The 16,690-nt window shown below is 37.0% G+C and overlaps 1 protein-coding gene across 28 annotated transcripts in view; it reads left to right on the top strand.

The window, feature by feature from the left end:
- The window catches only part of PARD3 (par-3 family cell polarity regulator), a 712,145-nt gene that overhangs the window by 532,949 nt on the left and 162,506 nt on the right, over nt 1–16,690 (top strand). For 22 of the 28 annotated variants that reach the window (XM_063638016.1, XM_063638015.1, XM_055275119.2 and 19 more), the window contains one exon: nt 5,545–5,655. The exons of the other annotated variants lie outside the window; for them this stretch is intronic. In XM_063638016.1, the coding sequence (XP_063494086.1) occupies nt 5,545–5,655 (111 nt within the window). The remainder of the gene's footprint in view (nt 1–5,544; nt 5,656–16,690) is intronic. 28 annotated transcript variants of the gene reach the window in all.

Below are 16,690 nucleotides of genomic sequence, written 5' to 3'. Positions count from 1 at the left end.
ATGAAGACATTGCTGTGTCCTTTATGAAGAAAGCCATACATTTAAGACGTGTTACAATCAATTCTGCTCTGAATAAGACAGGGTTCACTCACTGCATCTTTCTGTGAAGGAGTTTCTGGTGGAGTGTGGCATTTTTAAAAGTGTACCTTCACTCCTAATGCAGCGCTACCTCTAAGCAACTAAGCAATTTTTATTTCCCTCAACTTTTTAAAGGTATTTTCTTTTTATTCCTCTACTTTTATTATTATTATTATTATTATTATTATTATTATTATTAAGATCTGGCCAGATGCAGTGGCTCACGCCTGTAGTCCCAGCACTTTGGGAGTCTGGCGCGGGTGGATCGCTTGAGGCCAGGAGTTTGAGACCAGCCTGGCCAACATGGGGAAACCCCGCCTCTACTAAAAATGCAAAAATTAGCCAGGTGTGGTGGCGCATGACTGTAGTCCTAGCTCCTTGGGAGGCTGAGGCAGGAGAATCACTTGAACCTGGGAGGCGGAGGTTGCAGTGAGCTGAGATCACGCCACTGCACTCTAGCCTGGGCAACAAAGCAAGCCTATGTTCCCCCCACCACCAAAAAAAAAAAAAGACCTGCAGGGACAATATGGGAAACCCCATCTCTACCAACAGAAATACAAAAATTAGCTGAGCATGGTAGGTACCATGCACCTGTAGTCCCAGCTACTCTGGAGGCTGAGATGGGAAGAAGCCATGAGCCCAGGAGGTTGCAATGAGCTGAGATTGGATTGCACCACTGCACTCCAGCGTGGGTGACAGAGTGAGACCCTGTCTCCAAAAAAGAAGGTCATTCTTCTATGTTAATATGACTTAAGGCATGACTAGCAAATTCTTCCTGAGGTACCAGTGTAGGTGGCCACTTTACCTTTCAGCCTGACACCTGCTGGGTAGTAAAGTTTTCTCTTTGAACATTTGTGTGAGTCAGAGCAGATTGCAAAACTCTGATTCTATGCTGAGAATGGGTTTGGTTGTGGAGAAACCATTAGCACAGTATTTCTTCAGCTATGCTGTTTCTTGAAAGGTGGCTCATCTGACATTCATCCATGGCTTTTAAAAGATAACATACAAATAATTGATATCTTCCAGGTTTTTGAGCATTTTGCTCTTAAGTGGTTGTCTTCATAGGTTGATTGCCGATTTCAGCTGTGAAACTGTCTTTGCGAGTATATGTATAGGTGAAATTTTTCAATGACTGCCTCCCCTTTTCAGGAATTAAGCAACTATAAATTAGGAAGTACAGTAATATTGGCTATTAGGGTGAATATGGATATAGATACTTTTTTTCTTTTTTACATTTTAGAATGGCTGGTGTATTTTTTATTTACAGTTGATTTCATTTGTCAAAAAATTACAGCTGTGAGTGATCCATTTTTGCCCCAATTATAAAATAATATGCTGTGATTTTATAGTATACCTTAAAGAAATCACATAATTTATTAGCTAAAGCAATTACTAAAAGAAATGTCCAATTCCGACCTATGAACATTTTACCTATGGTTTCTTTAATTTTCATACGTTAATCTTGAATCTATATTCTTTTTTTGAGACAAGGTCTTACTCTGTCACCCAGGCTGGAGTGCAGTGGCGCAATCATGGATGACTGCAGCCTCCACCTCCCGGGCTCAAGCAGTCCTTACACCTCAGCCCCTTGAGTAGCTGAAACTACAGGCGTGCACCACCACGCCCAGCTAATTTTTGTATTGTTAGTAGAGACGGGGTTTCATCATGTTGTCCAGGCTGGTCTTGAACTCCTGACCTTAAGTGATCTGTTCACCTCAACCTCCCAAAATGCTGGGATTATAGGTATGAGCCACTGCACCCAGTCAAATCTGTACTCTTAAAAAAGGAAAGTGTGTTATAACAGTTTGGTAATACATTTACAAATAATAAAATAGTTATTCCAGTGATTAGGGGGTGGTCTAGGAAACTAATTAATATTTTGATACCAAACACAGTGGGAAAATATACAATCCTTAAGTATGAATCAGGAATCTACTCTTTAAAATATGTCACATGTACTTAAGAGAAAAAGAGGAAGGTTGATTGACTGAGTTCATATATATATGAGATTACGTGGGCAAACTGAAACCTTCTTTACAATGTAGGACCAATACCATTTTCTACAAAGATTTTAACATAGCGAATTAACTCAACATTAGGTTTTGGCTGAAAATATCTAAACTGTTTTAAAACACGTGCAATCAACTGATCTAAATCTTTCCTCACCATTACTAACTTAAGGAGCATATGTACACTATTTCTTAAAGACTAAACTGTACCTTTTGGTACAGATAGAGAATAGATTGTTCTCTGTGTCACTGCATGGTGTTTCTCAATTATGGTGCAGAGTTGTATTTCTGTCATGTGGGATGTAGGAATGTGAACCAGCACAGTGTCTTAAAAATCAGTAAGTCAACGTGGCAACATTGTATCATTTGAAAGATTTATGAACAGAAACACTAAATGGTTAAAATTATTTACCTTCGGAATACCTCATTATAAGTAAAATGATGTACTAAAATTTGAACTTACACTTTTCTGGAAGTTAGGATTTGTACATTTTATACTTTGAGATGCCTCAGTGTTGCAGAACTTCCAGGACGAAGTGAATGCCCTGGATTTAAATGCTGTCTGCTGACACCCAGATTAATCCATCCAGCCCTAAGCTGTGCCTTGAATTTTTGCTATTATGACATCTTCACCCCCAAGTCCTCCAAACGTTTTCCTTCCCTGGCCCTGAATATCTTGCTGGATGGTAACTCTTTTCTTCCAGTTGCTTGGCTAAAACCCTGGAATCATCAGTGACTCTTTCCCTAACGTCCATGACCTCCCCATCAGCAAATTTTATTGGTGCTGCTGTCAAAATATGTCCAGAAACTAAGCATTTCTCTCACTCTCCTCCACTACCAGCTGGTTCATCACCATAGCCTCCTGACCATTCTCCCTGGTTTCAGCTTTTCACCTGCAGTTCTTCACACTGCATCCAGGGTCGTTAAAATGTCACCAGTGCTGCTCCTGTGTTCCAGATCCTTCAGTGGCTTTTCATGTCATCTCAGTAAAATCCAAAATCCACGTGGTCTGGCCCCTGATGCTGCTCTTCTTCATTTCCTGCTGCCTTCTCTTTTTCTCTCCCATTCTAGCCCTATCACTGCCCTTGCCATTCCTCAAAGACACTCAGCCTCCCTGTGTCTCAGGGCCTTGGTACTTGCCTGCTCCTCTGCCTTGCTGACTCATGCCAATGTGGCTGGCTCCCTCTAGTTCTGATCTCTGCTCACATGTCGACTTAAGGAGAGAGGCCATCCCCCTCCCCATCACTCCTGGTCTCCTTACTCTGCTTTGCTTTCCCCCTTAGCACTGTGCACTCTGATGTGTTATATGCTAATTCGTTACCTGAGTATAAGCAGTAGAAGCTCTATGGCAGTTGAAATGACCTAATGTGCTCTGTTTACCGTTTATAGCCTGGGTGTCCCAAATAAGCCCTGACTGCATGGTGGATGCTCAATACATTTTTGTCTGATGAATGAGTGTGAAGTTTTAGATGTTGACTTCTCCTGAGATCTATCAGTTTTTAATATTTTTTCATTTATTCATTCATTCTGTAAAGCCCATCATTATGCATAATTCTGAGGCATTATTGATATATTGACAAAAATAGTGCAAAGTCTTTTATTTTTAATGTTTTGTATTTATTAGTTTTTGTATTTATTAGTTTTAAATGCATAGCATGTATTTTATACCTTGTGAAATGTGGTCAGATTCTGGATTTCAGTTCTGGAGAATTTTCTCTTTTTCTTTTTTGCAATTGCAGTGATCAAAAATTTAATTTTAAGGATAGATTTGCTTTATAAAGTTAATTTACAGCCAGTTTTTGATTACTGTATAATATACTGAATAATATATGTAATTTTTAAAGTAGTGGTGGTGGTGTTTTACCTTTTTTCTGTTTTAACATTTTAAGAATACTTTCTTTTCCATATTTAGAGACCCCTTTCAAACATAGTGTTACTTTAATCAACATATGAGGTATGCCCACATATACTTTAATTCATATGTAGACAAGTATTGGAAATTAGATTTGTATTAATAAAAAGACGATGCTATCAACCAAGCCATTAATAGAAATAATTTTTTCTCTTTTATGTTAACTTTGGGACCCTTTCCTCCTCTCTGTTTCTTTCTTTCTTTTTTTTTGTGAAACAGGGTCTCCCTCTTTTTCCCAGGCTAGAGCACAGTGGCGCAATCACGGTTCACACAGCTTGAAACTCCCAGGCTCAAGCGGTCCTTCTGCCTCAGCCTCTGGAGTAGCTGGGATTACAGGTGCACACCACTACACCTGGCTGATTGTTTTGATATTTAGTAGAGACGAGGTCTCGCTGTGTTGCCCAGGCTGATCTTGAACTCCTGAGCTCAAGCAGTCCTTCTGCCTCAGTCTCCCAAAGCCTCAGCCTCCCAAAGTGCTAGGATTACAGGCGTGAACCACTGGGCCTGACCCTCTTTTTTGATATGAAATTGTCACAGTAAGCCAGATTGCTATTATTCTTCAGAAAGAAATACTCAATATGCTTTAATTATTTCTGAATGCTTAGTTGTGTGACTGTCTATAAAATATTTCTTTTTTGAAACATCTGGTGACCAGTGCATTACAGATGAAGATTGCTTATGGATATAGAGTGCATGCATTCCAGGCAATATGGTCTTTTATAGAGAAAAATAACAGAGCAGGGAAAGGAATTGATACCAAGTTTGAGTATCAAACTGGGATATTTTGGATGCCAGAAAAGAATAATGTTAGTGTTTTCTTAAAGAGCTCAGCACTGATCTGCAGAAGTTTGTGTGGACTGTTTTTCAATCATGGGTTTGTTCCATGTGTTTGTTTTTGATCAGATGTGGATTTATAAGTCATAGATGCCACATTTAGCAATTGCTTTTTATCACATTTAGGAGAGTATTTGATGAGAATACCTTAAACCTTTCAATTTAATTAAAGTGCAGCGTAAATTATCCATTGTACTTTAAACCTTGCAAACATGGCCTTCTTTGTCAGTTTTTAAACTATGATGAATGTTTCCAATAAGCCTGGCTGTGAAAATAAAGAATAGTTGTTTATGGAGAGATTATTAACTAGATAATTGTGGATTATCGTTCTTTAGTCCTAAGAAAAACCCACTCCAATGCAGATCTTTCTTCCTCTAGCATCTAAAGTATTCAGCACTTAGTCCTACAGATATATTAATTGTTTAATAAGGATAAACCACAACTCTTGTTGTTTGTTTTTGTTTTGCTAAAAGAAAAACTGCTATTGAGATCATTTTCCTCAAGAGTTTTCTCTGGGAAGTTCTAATTAAAACTGAATAAAATAATCTGATTCAAAATACTAGTCTTGACTCAAACTACTGACTGCAGAAGACGCCTGGTCCCTGTTTTGAAGAAGCTAACATGCATTTCATTGGGTATATGTCATTACCACAAACAAAAGAAAGCTCATTTTGTATATATTGACAAGTTAGAATTTTTTGTTATTAACAGGTTTGGCAAACATCGAAAAGATGACAAGATTGAGAAAACGGGTAAAATAAAAATACAGGAATCCTTTACGTCAGAAGAGGAGAGGATACGAATGAAGCAGGAACAGGAGAGGTAGACTTCAGTTACTTGATTAAACCTCCTTAGAAAGAGGTTCTTTTTTTTTCTTTCTACTTTCTACTTTTTTAATGTAAAGATTTTACATTTAATTACTCTTTATATTTCCTGTATCAACCCAAATATTGCCGGTTGTGGGTGAATATATTGTAAAGAGAGATTAAAAAAAAAAACCTTATATGTATTTGTGACATCAAAGTGGATTTTAATTGCTTTAGTTAAGATCTTTTGCATCGGAAATAGAAGAGCATATTAGATGAATAAATGAACATTAATACTGAATTTATGATTTTTTAAAATAACACAAAAAGTACTTAAAATCCTGCCTCACTGATATATGGATATTTAGCATATTATAATAATTTTAAAGAAATACTCTTCTGGAAATAAAACTCCGAATTTTTATATCACATTTTAAATATAATAAGAATTCAGGAGGCTGTTATTCATTATGTTGTTTTTCTTTCAAACCTGACACTTACTTCTTGATTCTCCTTCTATTTTACCATCTTCACATTTTGTGACATTTTCCACTTAAGTTTTCCATGTCTTCCAGATAGATTGTTACCTATTGTTGAATCATTTCCATGTTGAGAACTTAAAGACCAATGAAAGGAATGAAAAGAGTTACTCTAAGCAGGCACTCGAAAACCATTTTTCTAAGTGATTAGAATTTTTCTCATTATAATTCCAGGGGGTGAGAAAGCCATCTCACACTTTTGTTATTAGAGTTTACAGGTTCACAGTGAGCTTCTCTCTGTCATCACATTTCATTTTCTGAGCAGCCACAGTGAGAGGTACTATGCCTGTTTTACTTTGAATAATCTGGGATTTCAGTGAGTTTCTGGTACTTTGATGAAGGTTATAATGCTAAGTACTGTCCATAGCTAGGACTGTAGCCCAGCATCTTTAAGATTAAGTCCAATATTCCTACCATAATTCTAAAGCTAGGATGCTTTTACTCTAATACTTAATGAATGAAATAACTAAAAATAGTATCCTACAACAGTTTTATTTAAAAGAAATTAGTGTTTGGGTATTTTTTCATTCATCCTTCTAATACCTCTGAGGTTCTTCTTGAATAGAATGGTTACTCTGAGTCTCTGTAGCTTTTCAGGGTAGAAAATGTATGTGGGAAAAAATATGGATTTTAAATTTATGAAGCGAGACTGCTGGTTCTTCCTCAATTTTTATTTTTAAAAAATCATTTCACCTTATTTTGCAGGACTCTTTCTAATCCTCATCAATTTGGGGATTCCCAAACTTATTAGTGAACTCACTATTTTGGGGTTTGGGTGCATAGTGTTCCTGAGTGTGTGTGCCATAGCATTTAGTGACTCGGAAGTATAAACTTCTATCCTAGAAGAATTTCTTCTCCCTAAAGGAGGAGACTATACCAGGTAAATGTGTGAACTCAGATTCATCCACAGGCAAATATGTAATTTACTTAGAGAGTAATCTGAGCGACAGAAACATTATACCTCCCCTATATCTTGATACCCTCCACAGGGGATAGATAGCTTCATTAATCCTGTACTATTTTTCATCTTCTAAATATTTCTTCTTTGCAGTTTAAGGTGACTGCTCTGTTTCCACGCAGAATTCTATCAACATTTTCCAAAATACTTTTATGATGCTTAGTCAAATATTTCCAGCCCAACAATGATTTTTACATAATGGTTTCACTTGTATTATTAATTTGCCTAAGGCACAGTTCACTTCTCAGTTTTGCTTTTAATTTCCATCTCTGTACCTCTAATGATGCAATACTTCTGGGAACTAGGTTGATCATAATGAATTTACAATGTACAGGAGGCCTAAAATAAAAATCTTTCAGGGTCAAGGAATAAGTGAATGGTCCATTAAAAAAATCAATTAGGTTCATAATTTAAGAAAATTATTATACTTTGTATTTCAGTAACAACTTTTTGCAAGTATGTTTTATTTAAACTTATGGATTTTGTAATAGAGCAAGTGAATGCAAGAAACGGACTGAACTATGAAGTGGAGTAGGTTTGGCACTTGTATTTTAATAGGGCAAGCCTTCTTCCATATGTCGTCCTGTCTGTTCTGTCTGTGGTATTGGCAGTGTTCTTTCTGAGAATGGAAACTGCAGCTTCCTTGAAAAAATTTTGACTGGAGGAATCAATAAAAATAAATAAACCACCACTTATATTCTCCTTACAACCTTTCCCTCACTGCTGACTAGTAGTGAAATATCTCTCAGGGTATTATTTACCACTGTAGCTATTTGAATTCCAAAAATTATTTTGGATGATTCCATATAAAAATAGAAAACCCAACATTCCCCCATGAGTTATGATTGTCCACAAACCAGAACTTTTTTTGCCTATGTACATCTGCGAATCCTGAATATTGCTCAAGATATAAATATTGAAAAACTAAAAGGGCTATGAATATAATTTTAAATGTGTTTTCTTCAATGTTAAGATCTATTTAGATGGTGACAATAAACTAGATTGTTCTGAACAGGGTCCAAGATTAAGTTTGACTTCATTCTTGCTAACTTCCTTCCCTTTCCGTCACTCTCTACCAACACTGTGAGGTTGGGTCTTGAGTAAATGCCATCCATGTGGGAGAAATGGACTAGGAAGATCACTGTATGGATGTGTGCTCCGCTCTACTAGCCCTGCCCTGCCTCAGACTAGAGCCTCCATGAGTACGGTCTTCTTGAGAAGCGGGGAGTCTGGGCATGATGCCAAGGGGGAAGTTAACGGGTTTTCCGCCATGCTATTTTTGACTTCTCATTCTGGAGCACTGAACCTAGGTACCCTATTTTTTCAGAGATGCTGTTGGCTACATTGGAGATAGACTGGGAAGCTAAGCAAAAATGTGAATTCAGTGCTTCGTGCCTCTGACTTGTGTTTCAGGCATGCCTAGGGACAGCGCCTCTACTGGATCATTTCCACCACATTAAAGGTTTAGGCTCCAAACTCAAAACAGAACATGTTCCAATTAAGTGAGTAACTTCATGTCTACTTAGCCTCCCGCACAAAGCCCAGTGATAGATTTCTCTATTGACCAAGCATCACAAATAACATGTTGGCTTTCTGTTGTTTTTGCTCCAGTGATACCTCCGTGTATTTTTAAATGGTAGTATATACACTATGTGGTACAGGATTGCCCAGTGTTCAGCAGTAGAGAATGTGTTCTATTTACAAGTATGTTAGAAAAACACTTGTTTAAACCAGTATATGCATATTTTTCTACTCTGTTATTTCACAAAATTTTACCAAGTTCATGTACATTATGAGTCACCAAAATAGGAACAGAGAGTCACCATTCTCCAAACTTACTTCTTCTCAAAACAGCTTCCCAACCCCTCACTTTTTGCTTTTCCTGGAATACTGACATCCCGCAGCATTCTGAGTCACTGGGGAAATACCAAGGGCAAGTAAAGACCGTTGACTCCTGGTTCAGCCGTGTCCAGCTTACTCCTCTAACTGGCTGTAGAAACCGGAGTTGATTGTTTTCCAGAAATGCGAGCAAGTTTAAAGCAGTGTTGTAACCTGTCTCTACTTTCTGGCTTCTGTTTTGTGGACTTAATGAAAGTACGTGCTTACCACTGCTCCTCCTTTTTCAGTTTTCTCTTTCCCATCTTTCTCACTTGTTTAAAACATTTACCTTTTTAAGCTCTACTTCCAAGTTTATTCTAATACTAAAAACTACAGAAAAATTTGGGAGAAACCCATAAAATGACAATCAGAAAACAAAAATTTATCTGTATTAACACACTGGTAACATACTGGTCTGTGCCATTCTAATCATTTTTTTCCTATAAGGTACACATTTTCCACACCTATGTACTTTTAAGAAGTTGAGATCTATTTTCATTTTTATTTATTTTGCATTTTTATGCATTCCTAGAAAATCATGTTAAATGTTTTCTGGATCACGGTCAGGTCTGTGTGAACAGACAAATGGGAAAGAGGGACAGAAAGAAGGAAAGATGTTCTGAAACATGAAATATTAGCTATGATATCTGGCCAAATTTCCCAACTCTCAAATAATATTCTCCTCATGTTATTCATTCTATTAAATGAGGTTTATAATGTTAGCTGGCTTGTATTTTGTAATTATTCAGCCACTGAAAGCTATTACAATATTATTATCTATATCTACATAGTAAGTTGTGCTTGGGAACATTTCCAGGGATACGGAATGCTTCTAGTGGAAATACGTAAAAGTTAATTAATTTCTTATGAAATCCTCCCAGTATAGAAGGAATATTTATAAATCTCCTTAGGAAATAGATGATCTGAAACTTTCCATTATTCAATGTTCTAATCATCTTTCAAAGCCTTGTGTTTTCTATACCAGACCATTGAACTGTCTGTGTCCTTCAGTGGGATACTCCCCGTTCTTGGTGTGTCATTTTGCAAGTTTATGTGGATTTTCTGCATGCCATTTCCTCTCTTTCTAATTTTACCAGCTGTTCTCAGTAACCTGCTTTGAGTAATTACTTGAACTTTTTTGTCATCTCAGTTGGTAGGATTTTTTTCAGCAGGTGATACATGTTTGTTTTCCTAACAATAATCTTTGCATTTAGATCACTTATTGTCATGCGAAGATTGCCTTTTAAAAATTAACCTTTTATGGGAAACATTTTTTCTATCCTGTAGCAGCATTTTTCATGTTTCTTTGACCTTGTGAATCCTTTAGAAAAGTCAATTCTAATCAATAGGCTAAGTTTCAAGTTTTTCTTAAAAATTTTTATTGCACAGGTAAATGAGAATTTTTAAGAATCTGTTAACCTGCTTTGTAGAACTTAACTACTTAGATAAATACGTGATTGGGTGTGTTGGCTCACACCTGTAATCCTAACACTTTGTAATCCTAACACTTTGGCAAGAGCATCACTTCAGCCTAGGAGTTCGAGGCTGCAGTGAGCTGCTGTGGTTGTGCCACTGCACTCCAGCTTGTGCGACAGAGTGAGAGCCTGTCTCAAAACAACAACAACAACAAAAAAAAAAAAAAAAAACAGGAAAAAATATAGATGATTACTTGAGAAAAATTAAGCCTTAGGCATACTATATATCTGAAACTGATTTTATTGACAGATACTGCAAATGAAGTAGGAAAATGCAGTTTGCTTTCTGATGAGAGCTGTCCTAGATATATTTGGCTTAAGAGCATCTCTCTGCATTGGCAATAATTGTAGGTGCTTTAATACCCATGAAAGCCTGAACATGACTTGAGTGAGTATCTATTGAGATGTGTTTGTGTCTGTTGGTTAGGGAAATATTATTCTAGTGTTTTATTAGTCAGTATAAGACAACTGTTTTTGTTGTTTCACAATATATTAAGTGTATCAGACAGTATATTAGTCTGTTCTCATGCTGCTATAAGGATATACTCAAGACTGGGTAATTTATAAAGTAAAGAGGTCTGATTGACTCAGTTCCACAGGGCTAGGGAGGCCTCAGGAAACTTACAATCATGGCAGAACGGGAAGCAAATACGTCCTTCTTTATGTGGTGGGAGGAAAGAGAAGAATGAGAGCCCAGCAAAGGGGGAAGCCCCTTATAAAACCATCAGATTTTGTGAGATCTAACTCACTATCACAAGAATAGGAGGGGAAACCGCCCCCATGATTCAATTATCTCCACCTGGTTCCTCCCATGATACGTGGGGGTTATGGGAACTACAATTCACAATGAGATTTGGGTGGGGATACAGCCAAACCATATCAGATAGTATAAGTCTTTTTAAAATTACTATTTTAAAATGTTTTTTCCTCTTTCAGGGATCCCTTACCTTTGTTAAGAGAAAAAGATTTAAACACATTAACATTAAAAAATTGATGTAAGGTTGCTCAGAAGGCTGAGGTGGGAGGATCACTTGAGGCCAGGAGTTCGAGACCAGCCTGGGCAACATAGCAAGACTCTTTCCCTAAAAAAATTTTTTTTAATTAGCAGGGCATGGTGGTACACACCTGTAGTCCCAGATACTCAGGAGGCTGGTGTGGGAGGATGTCTTGAGCCCAGGAGTTCAAGGCTGAAGTGAGCTATGATTATACTACTGCACTCCAGCCTGGGCAACAGAGTAAGACCCTGTCTCTGGGCTGGGGGGGAAAAGACAATATAATCAATTGTTAAAATAGATGATTACAGAGCTTTGGGAAGGGGAGCGATCAGTGGGGCTGGAGTTAGTAGTGACTGCTTCATAGAGATGGTAGTTTGGGAGCTAGATCTTATTCCCAAGAATATGTATAATTTAGCAAACTAGAAAAATTCTACCCTCACGTTCAGTCTCCCCCTAAGCACAAAGGCTTATGGAAGGTGGGCAGTCTTTTAACTGCCTGGATTCTTTACGAGTTGTGGTTGTATTAGTGGTTAGTTGTCTCCCTGTTAATGCTTTCTTTTATCTCTTTTTCAACTTTTAACCATTTTGTATTTTAAAACCGGTTTCATCTCATTTTAGCATTGAGGGATGCAAGTTAACTTTCCCTCCCACCTATTCTGAGGGACCACTATGTATTTCAGCAACTTGCATTCTTCCCTGGAATTGGAAGTGTACCTTTAAAACTGTTGTTTTCACTCAAGAAAATTTTTTTCAGGACCCATTTAGAATATGGAAGTCCTTTCTTCTCAATCAGCTTTTACCCTAATAAGACAAAGATATTAAAATCCCACTTAAAATTGGAACTGTTACCAGAGTAAGAAATTTAGTGGAATAGTATCTCTCTTTTGGGAATTCAGCATAGGCACCAAACTGGCAACTTACCTACTGTTAGGAGGCAGTTGTTAGATTCACCTGGCAGGGGGAGGATCACCCAAAGGATGGATGAGTTGAGCTGTAGTATTTTTGAAGTCTGCCATCTGCTGAAGTACTCTGAGGGCCAAATAAAGCCTTCCATAGTGACTAAAACTGCTTTTGCAACAAACTGTTCCTTCCAGTTGTTTTGTAGCTTAAATTTCATTTCGCCATGAATTTGGGTTTTATTTGATCAATTTCTATAATACTGACTTTTTGAGAGAAGAAATACTGTTGGGAAAAGATCCACGAACTGTTGTTCCTAGAATGAGGCTTCTGGATGGCAGTGCAGTAAGTTGGGGGTAAAATGTTTCCCAAAAGAGTTGATTTCAAGATCCTGAACATTGTTTTGAAGATAGTCAACAACTATCTGATATGTAGCAATCTGAAATTTATTAAAAACATTTTTTCTGTTAAACTAATATTAGTATATTCTATCTTCTGTAGACATAACAACTTTTTTTATTAAAAATTATTAAGGCCAGGCACGGTGGCTCACGCTTGTAATCCCAGCACTTTGGGAGGCCGAGGCGGGCGGATCACGAGGTCAGGAGATCGAGACCACGGTGAAACCCCGTCTCTACTAAAAATACAAAAAATTAGCCAGGCGTGGTGGCGGGCGCCTGTAGTCCCAGCTACTCAGAGAGGCTGAGGCAGGAGAATGGCATGAACCTGGGAGGTGGAGTTTGCAGTGAGCCGAGATCGTGCCACTGCACTCCAGCCTGGGCGACAGAGCGAGACTCCGTCTCAAAAAAAAAAATTATTAAAAGACAGTTTCTATTTCTTGTAGTCTTTAAAAAAATACACCATGAAAAAAGAGATGTGTTGCAGCATCATAGCTTTGGAAATGGAGGTATTTGGTATGTAACTGAGAGGTTTAAGGACACCACTGGTTTTCCATCCTAAGGAGTTTGGTCACTTTGGTGGTTATTCCCATACCTGGTACCTTTTCTGGATATATAAAGACTAGACTTTATGTTTGTAAAAAGTTCCTTTCATCCTATTCTACTGCAATTAGTGCTAAAAGCCATTTATTGTAAAAGCAAAAATACTAATGAATAGAAATGTTACAAAAACAGAAGTCTTGTGTGTTTTATCTTCATCGAGCGTCATCCATTTTAATTAGAAAAAAGGATGGTGAACACTGTGACAAGAGCCTGGAATTAAAATCATTAATTGATGTCAAGCTGAAGAGAGACTGTTAGCATGAATTTAGTGACAGCAGGAAAGAAATTAACCTTATTACTTTATTTAGTATATTACATTATTTTGTGTATTCTGTGCAGGTTCAAGGCAATTTCATTATCATAATGGAACACTTTATTTTTTTTTTTACAAAAGGGAAAGATGTATTTATGCTTGAACATAACAAGTTGAAATGATAAGTTCTTTATTAAGTTAAAAATGACTTGATAAAAAGGTTTTAATTGTTTGAATTTGTTTTTTCAATTTTCAAGGATAGGAAACAGTGTAAATGTTGTCCATCAATGTCAGGTGGTACAACTGCCTGTGATAATCTGAACTTCAGAATAGTTCTTTTTAGAACCAGGAAGGACTTACTGAAATGTTTAAAGCAATAGACATTTATGTTTTTTGCTGGGTTTTGGACTAATCAGTTACTTCTGTCGTTGTTGAGGTTTGGCCTGAGATAAATGGGATACAGAATGCTGAACAACAATCTGACTGTTCAGAAAAATGAGTGACTCTTACATCTTGGAGATAATTTGTGACCTCAGGGTCGCAATAAAAGAGTAAAGGGGGTATGCTTTTATAGCCCTGGCCATCTGGATCCATTAAGGGCTCAACTGCAAGATACTCACTGTCTTTTCAAAGTTTCCTTAAGAAGTCATGTTATTTTTATGAGGACACCAAACATGTTTTCTTCCTGAGCCAAATATTTTCTTACTGAAATACACATCTCCACAGCGTGGAAATACATAACATGCAAATATAACCTTTTGGTTGTGTTAGAAAGTTCATTTTCTCACTTTGTAACAAGACATTCAAATATCAAAGAGTATAATAAATTCATTTGTGTCTTTTGTTAATTTTGCTTGTGAATTGCCACTAAAATTTATGAAAATCACAGTGCATGCCTAGTTTCAAAAGTCTACTCTAAAGTGCTATTTGTACAGCAAGGCTCATTAGCATTAATTTCTAGAATGAACTTGAGAATGCACATTAGTTCAGGCTACTGACCAGATCCGTTAGCCTTTTGTGGCAGTAGTTCTACCTGGTGGACCACATGTATGCTATAGTTTTATTCTAAGGTTTTCATCACCAGTGTAAGCTGCCACATTGGAAAGCAGTGATGCAGATTTTAGAACTTTGGGGACAACATTATTGATTATTGGTGATGACAAGATAAGCAATACAAATACAATTCCTTCATTATTGGAGCCTTGAAAAAAATCAGTGCTTCTGGAAGGTACTACAGATGGGGCTTTAATGTTTATTAGGCTCAATGACTGGTGGCGATTAGTCATAATGTACAAATTTGGGTAAAAGAAGTCAGTTGAGATCTGGGCTTTATAAATAGTACTTCATGCTGCTGAGCACTTCTTTTGAGAGATTGACTTGTTAGAAATTGACCGCTAATTAATATTATTTTCTGTGTCATTTGGAACAAAAGAATATTCAAATCCAGAACCCATCGGTAATATAATGAAACTGATGTGCAAGAAGTTTGGGAGATTATTTAGGTTTATGCCTCCCTTGAAAAGAGTATGTTCCTATTCTCTTTCTGATAGCTTTCTTTCTTAAGAGGGATGCATTTTCTGACATAGGTAAGCTGGATTTTTCACTTTTAATGAATTGAGCTTCATGTATCATAGAATTTAGTCATTAATAAATCAGTCAGAGTCATTCTTTTTGATTTTTGGAGGTTCTTCAGATTCAGAAATTTCAGCTTTATATTTATATAATTATACTTAGGTCTGTTGTGTTCCTTCAAACTTCTTTAGTTTGCCAAACTTCAAGACTTATGTGAATGCCTAGTCACCCTGGATATTACCTATGATTAAGTGATTGACGAATGGTGACCAAATATCATAGTATAGTGGGTTGTCAGATAAGTGATCATAATTGAGTTTCAAATTAATATCCCATTGAATATAAGAAAGAACTCATTTTCCTCTTTCTGCTAGTGATTTCTGGCCAAATCAAGAGTCAAAAAGACATTATGGTGCAAAGAATAAAATTATCTCCTAACTCCTATCAACTTTCCATTATGGATAGCTAGTATTTAGTGGTAACCAGCTTTTATAATAGCATCCTTAACTGTCATAATTGCTCTTAAATGGATAAATGGAGTAAAAATTTTAAAAATGTCTAGTAGAATTTTAGCTAAATTTGACATTAGAATTTGAGTTGCTGTTTCTCTTGTGGGTATTCTGTCTGTGGAACCTACAGTCTTAGAGTTACTAGAATCTAGAACAGTCCTGATAAAAATTTCTAACTTTCTAATATTCACTTATGAGTTAAGAAAGTCATTGGTTGTCACCTCAGGAAATAAGTTTCTCCTAGGGAGTTTTGGGGAACATGAGAAGCAGTTTTGGTTGCCCTGTTGGGGACACTGCTGGATTACCTGTGGCTATGACCAGTTCTGGTAAAAGTCCTGCGTGATGACAAATAGCTCCTTCTCAAATGTCATTGGGTTGAGAAACACTGAGCTAGGTGAATTTATGTACTTTTTATAGCTGGGAGAGAAGAAAAGTCAGACAGATTTGATCCCCTGTATTCAAAATTGGAAAACAAGAGCAGGATGATGGTGATACACTAGATACAAGAAAGAAACAAGGAAAATGCAAAGTTTGCTTGTAATGCTATGTGACAATTTCCTGTCTTTAAAAAAACTTTTAAGTTTGTAATAATTTTAGATTCGTAGGAAGTTATGAATATAGTACAAAGAGGTCCTATGTACCCTTCATCCAGTTTCCCCCAGTGGTTAAGTTAGATAACTGTAGTACAGCATCAAAACCAGGAAATTCGCATTGGTATAGGGTGTGTGTAGTTCTGTGTCATCACCTGTGCATGTTAGTGTAGCGACTCCTACAGTAAAGAAACAGAACTATTTCATCACAGAGGTCTTCCTCTGTAGCTAACCCCTAGCCATCATTAACCTGTTCACCAACTCCATACTTTTGTCATTTTGAGAATGCTATATAAGTGAAATCATATATGACCTGTGAGATTGGCTGGGGTTTTTTTCACATTGCATAATGCCCTTAAGACAGATTCAAGTTGCTGTATGTAT

This window comes from Symphalangus syndactylus, chromosome 4, assembly GCF_028878055.3.
Source record: "Symphalangus syndactylus isolate Jambi chromosome 4, NHGRI_mSymSyn1-v2.1_pri, whole genome shotgun sequence".
NCBI classification, from domain to species: Eukaryota; Metazoa; Chordata; class Mammalia; order Primates; family Hylobatidae; genus Symphalangus; species Symphalangus syndactylus.
This window is presented reverse-complemented; position numbering and strand designations above follow the sequence as displayed.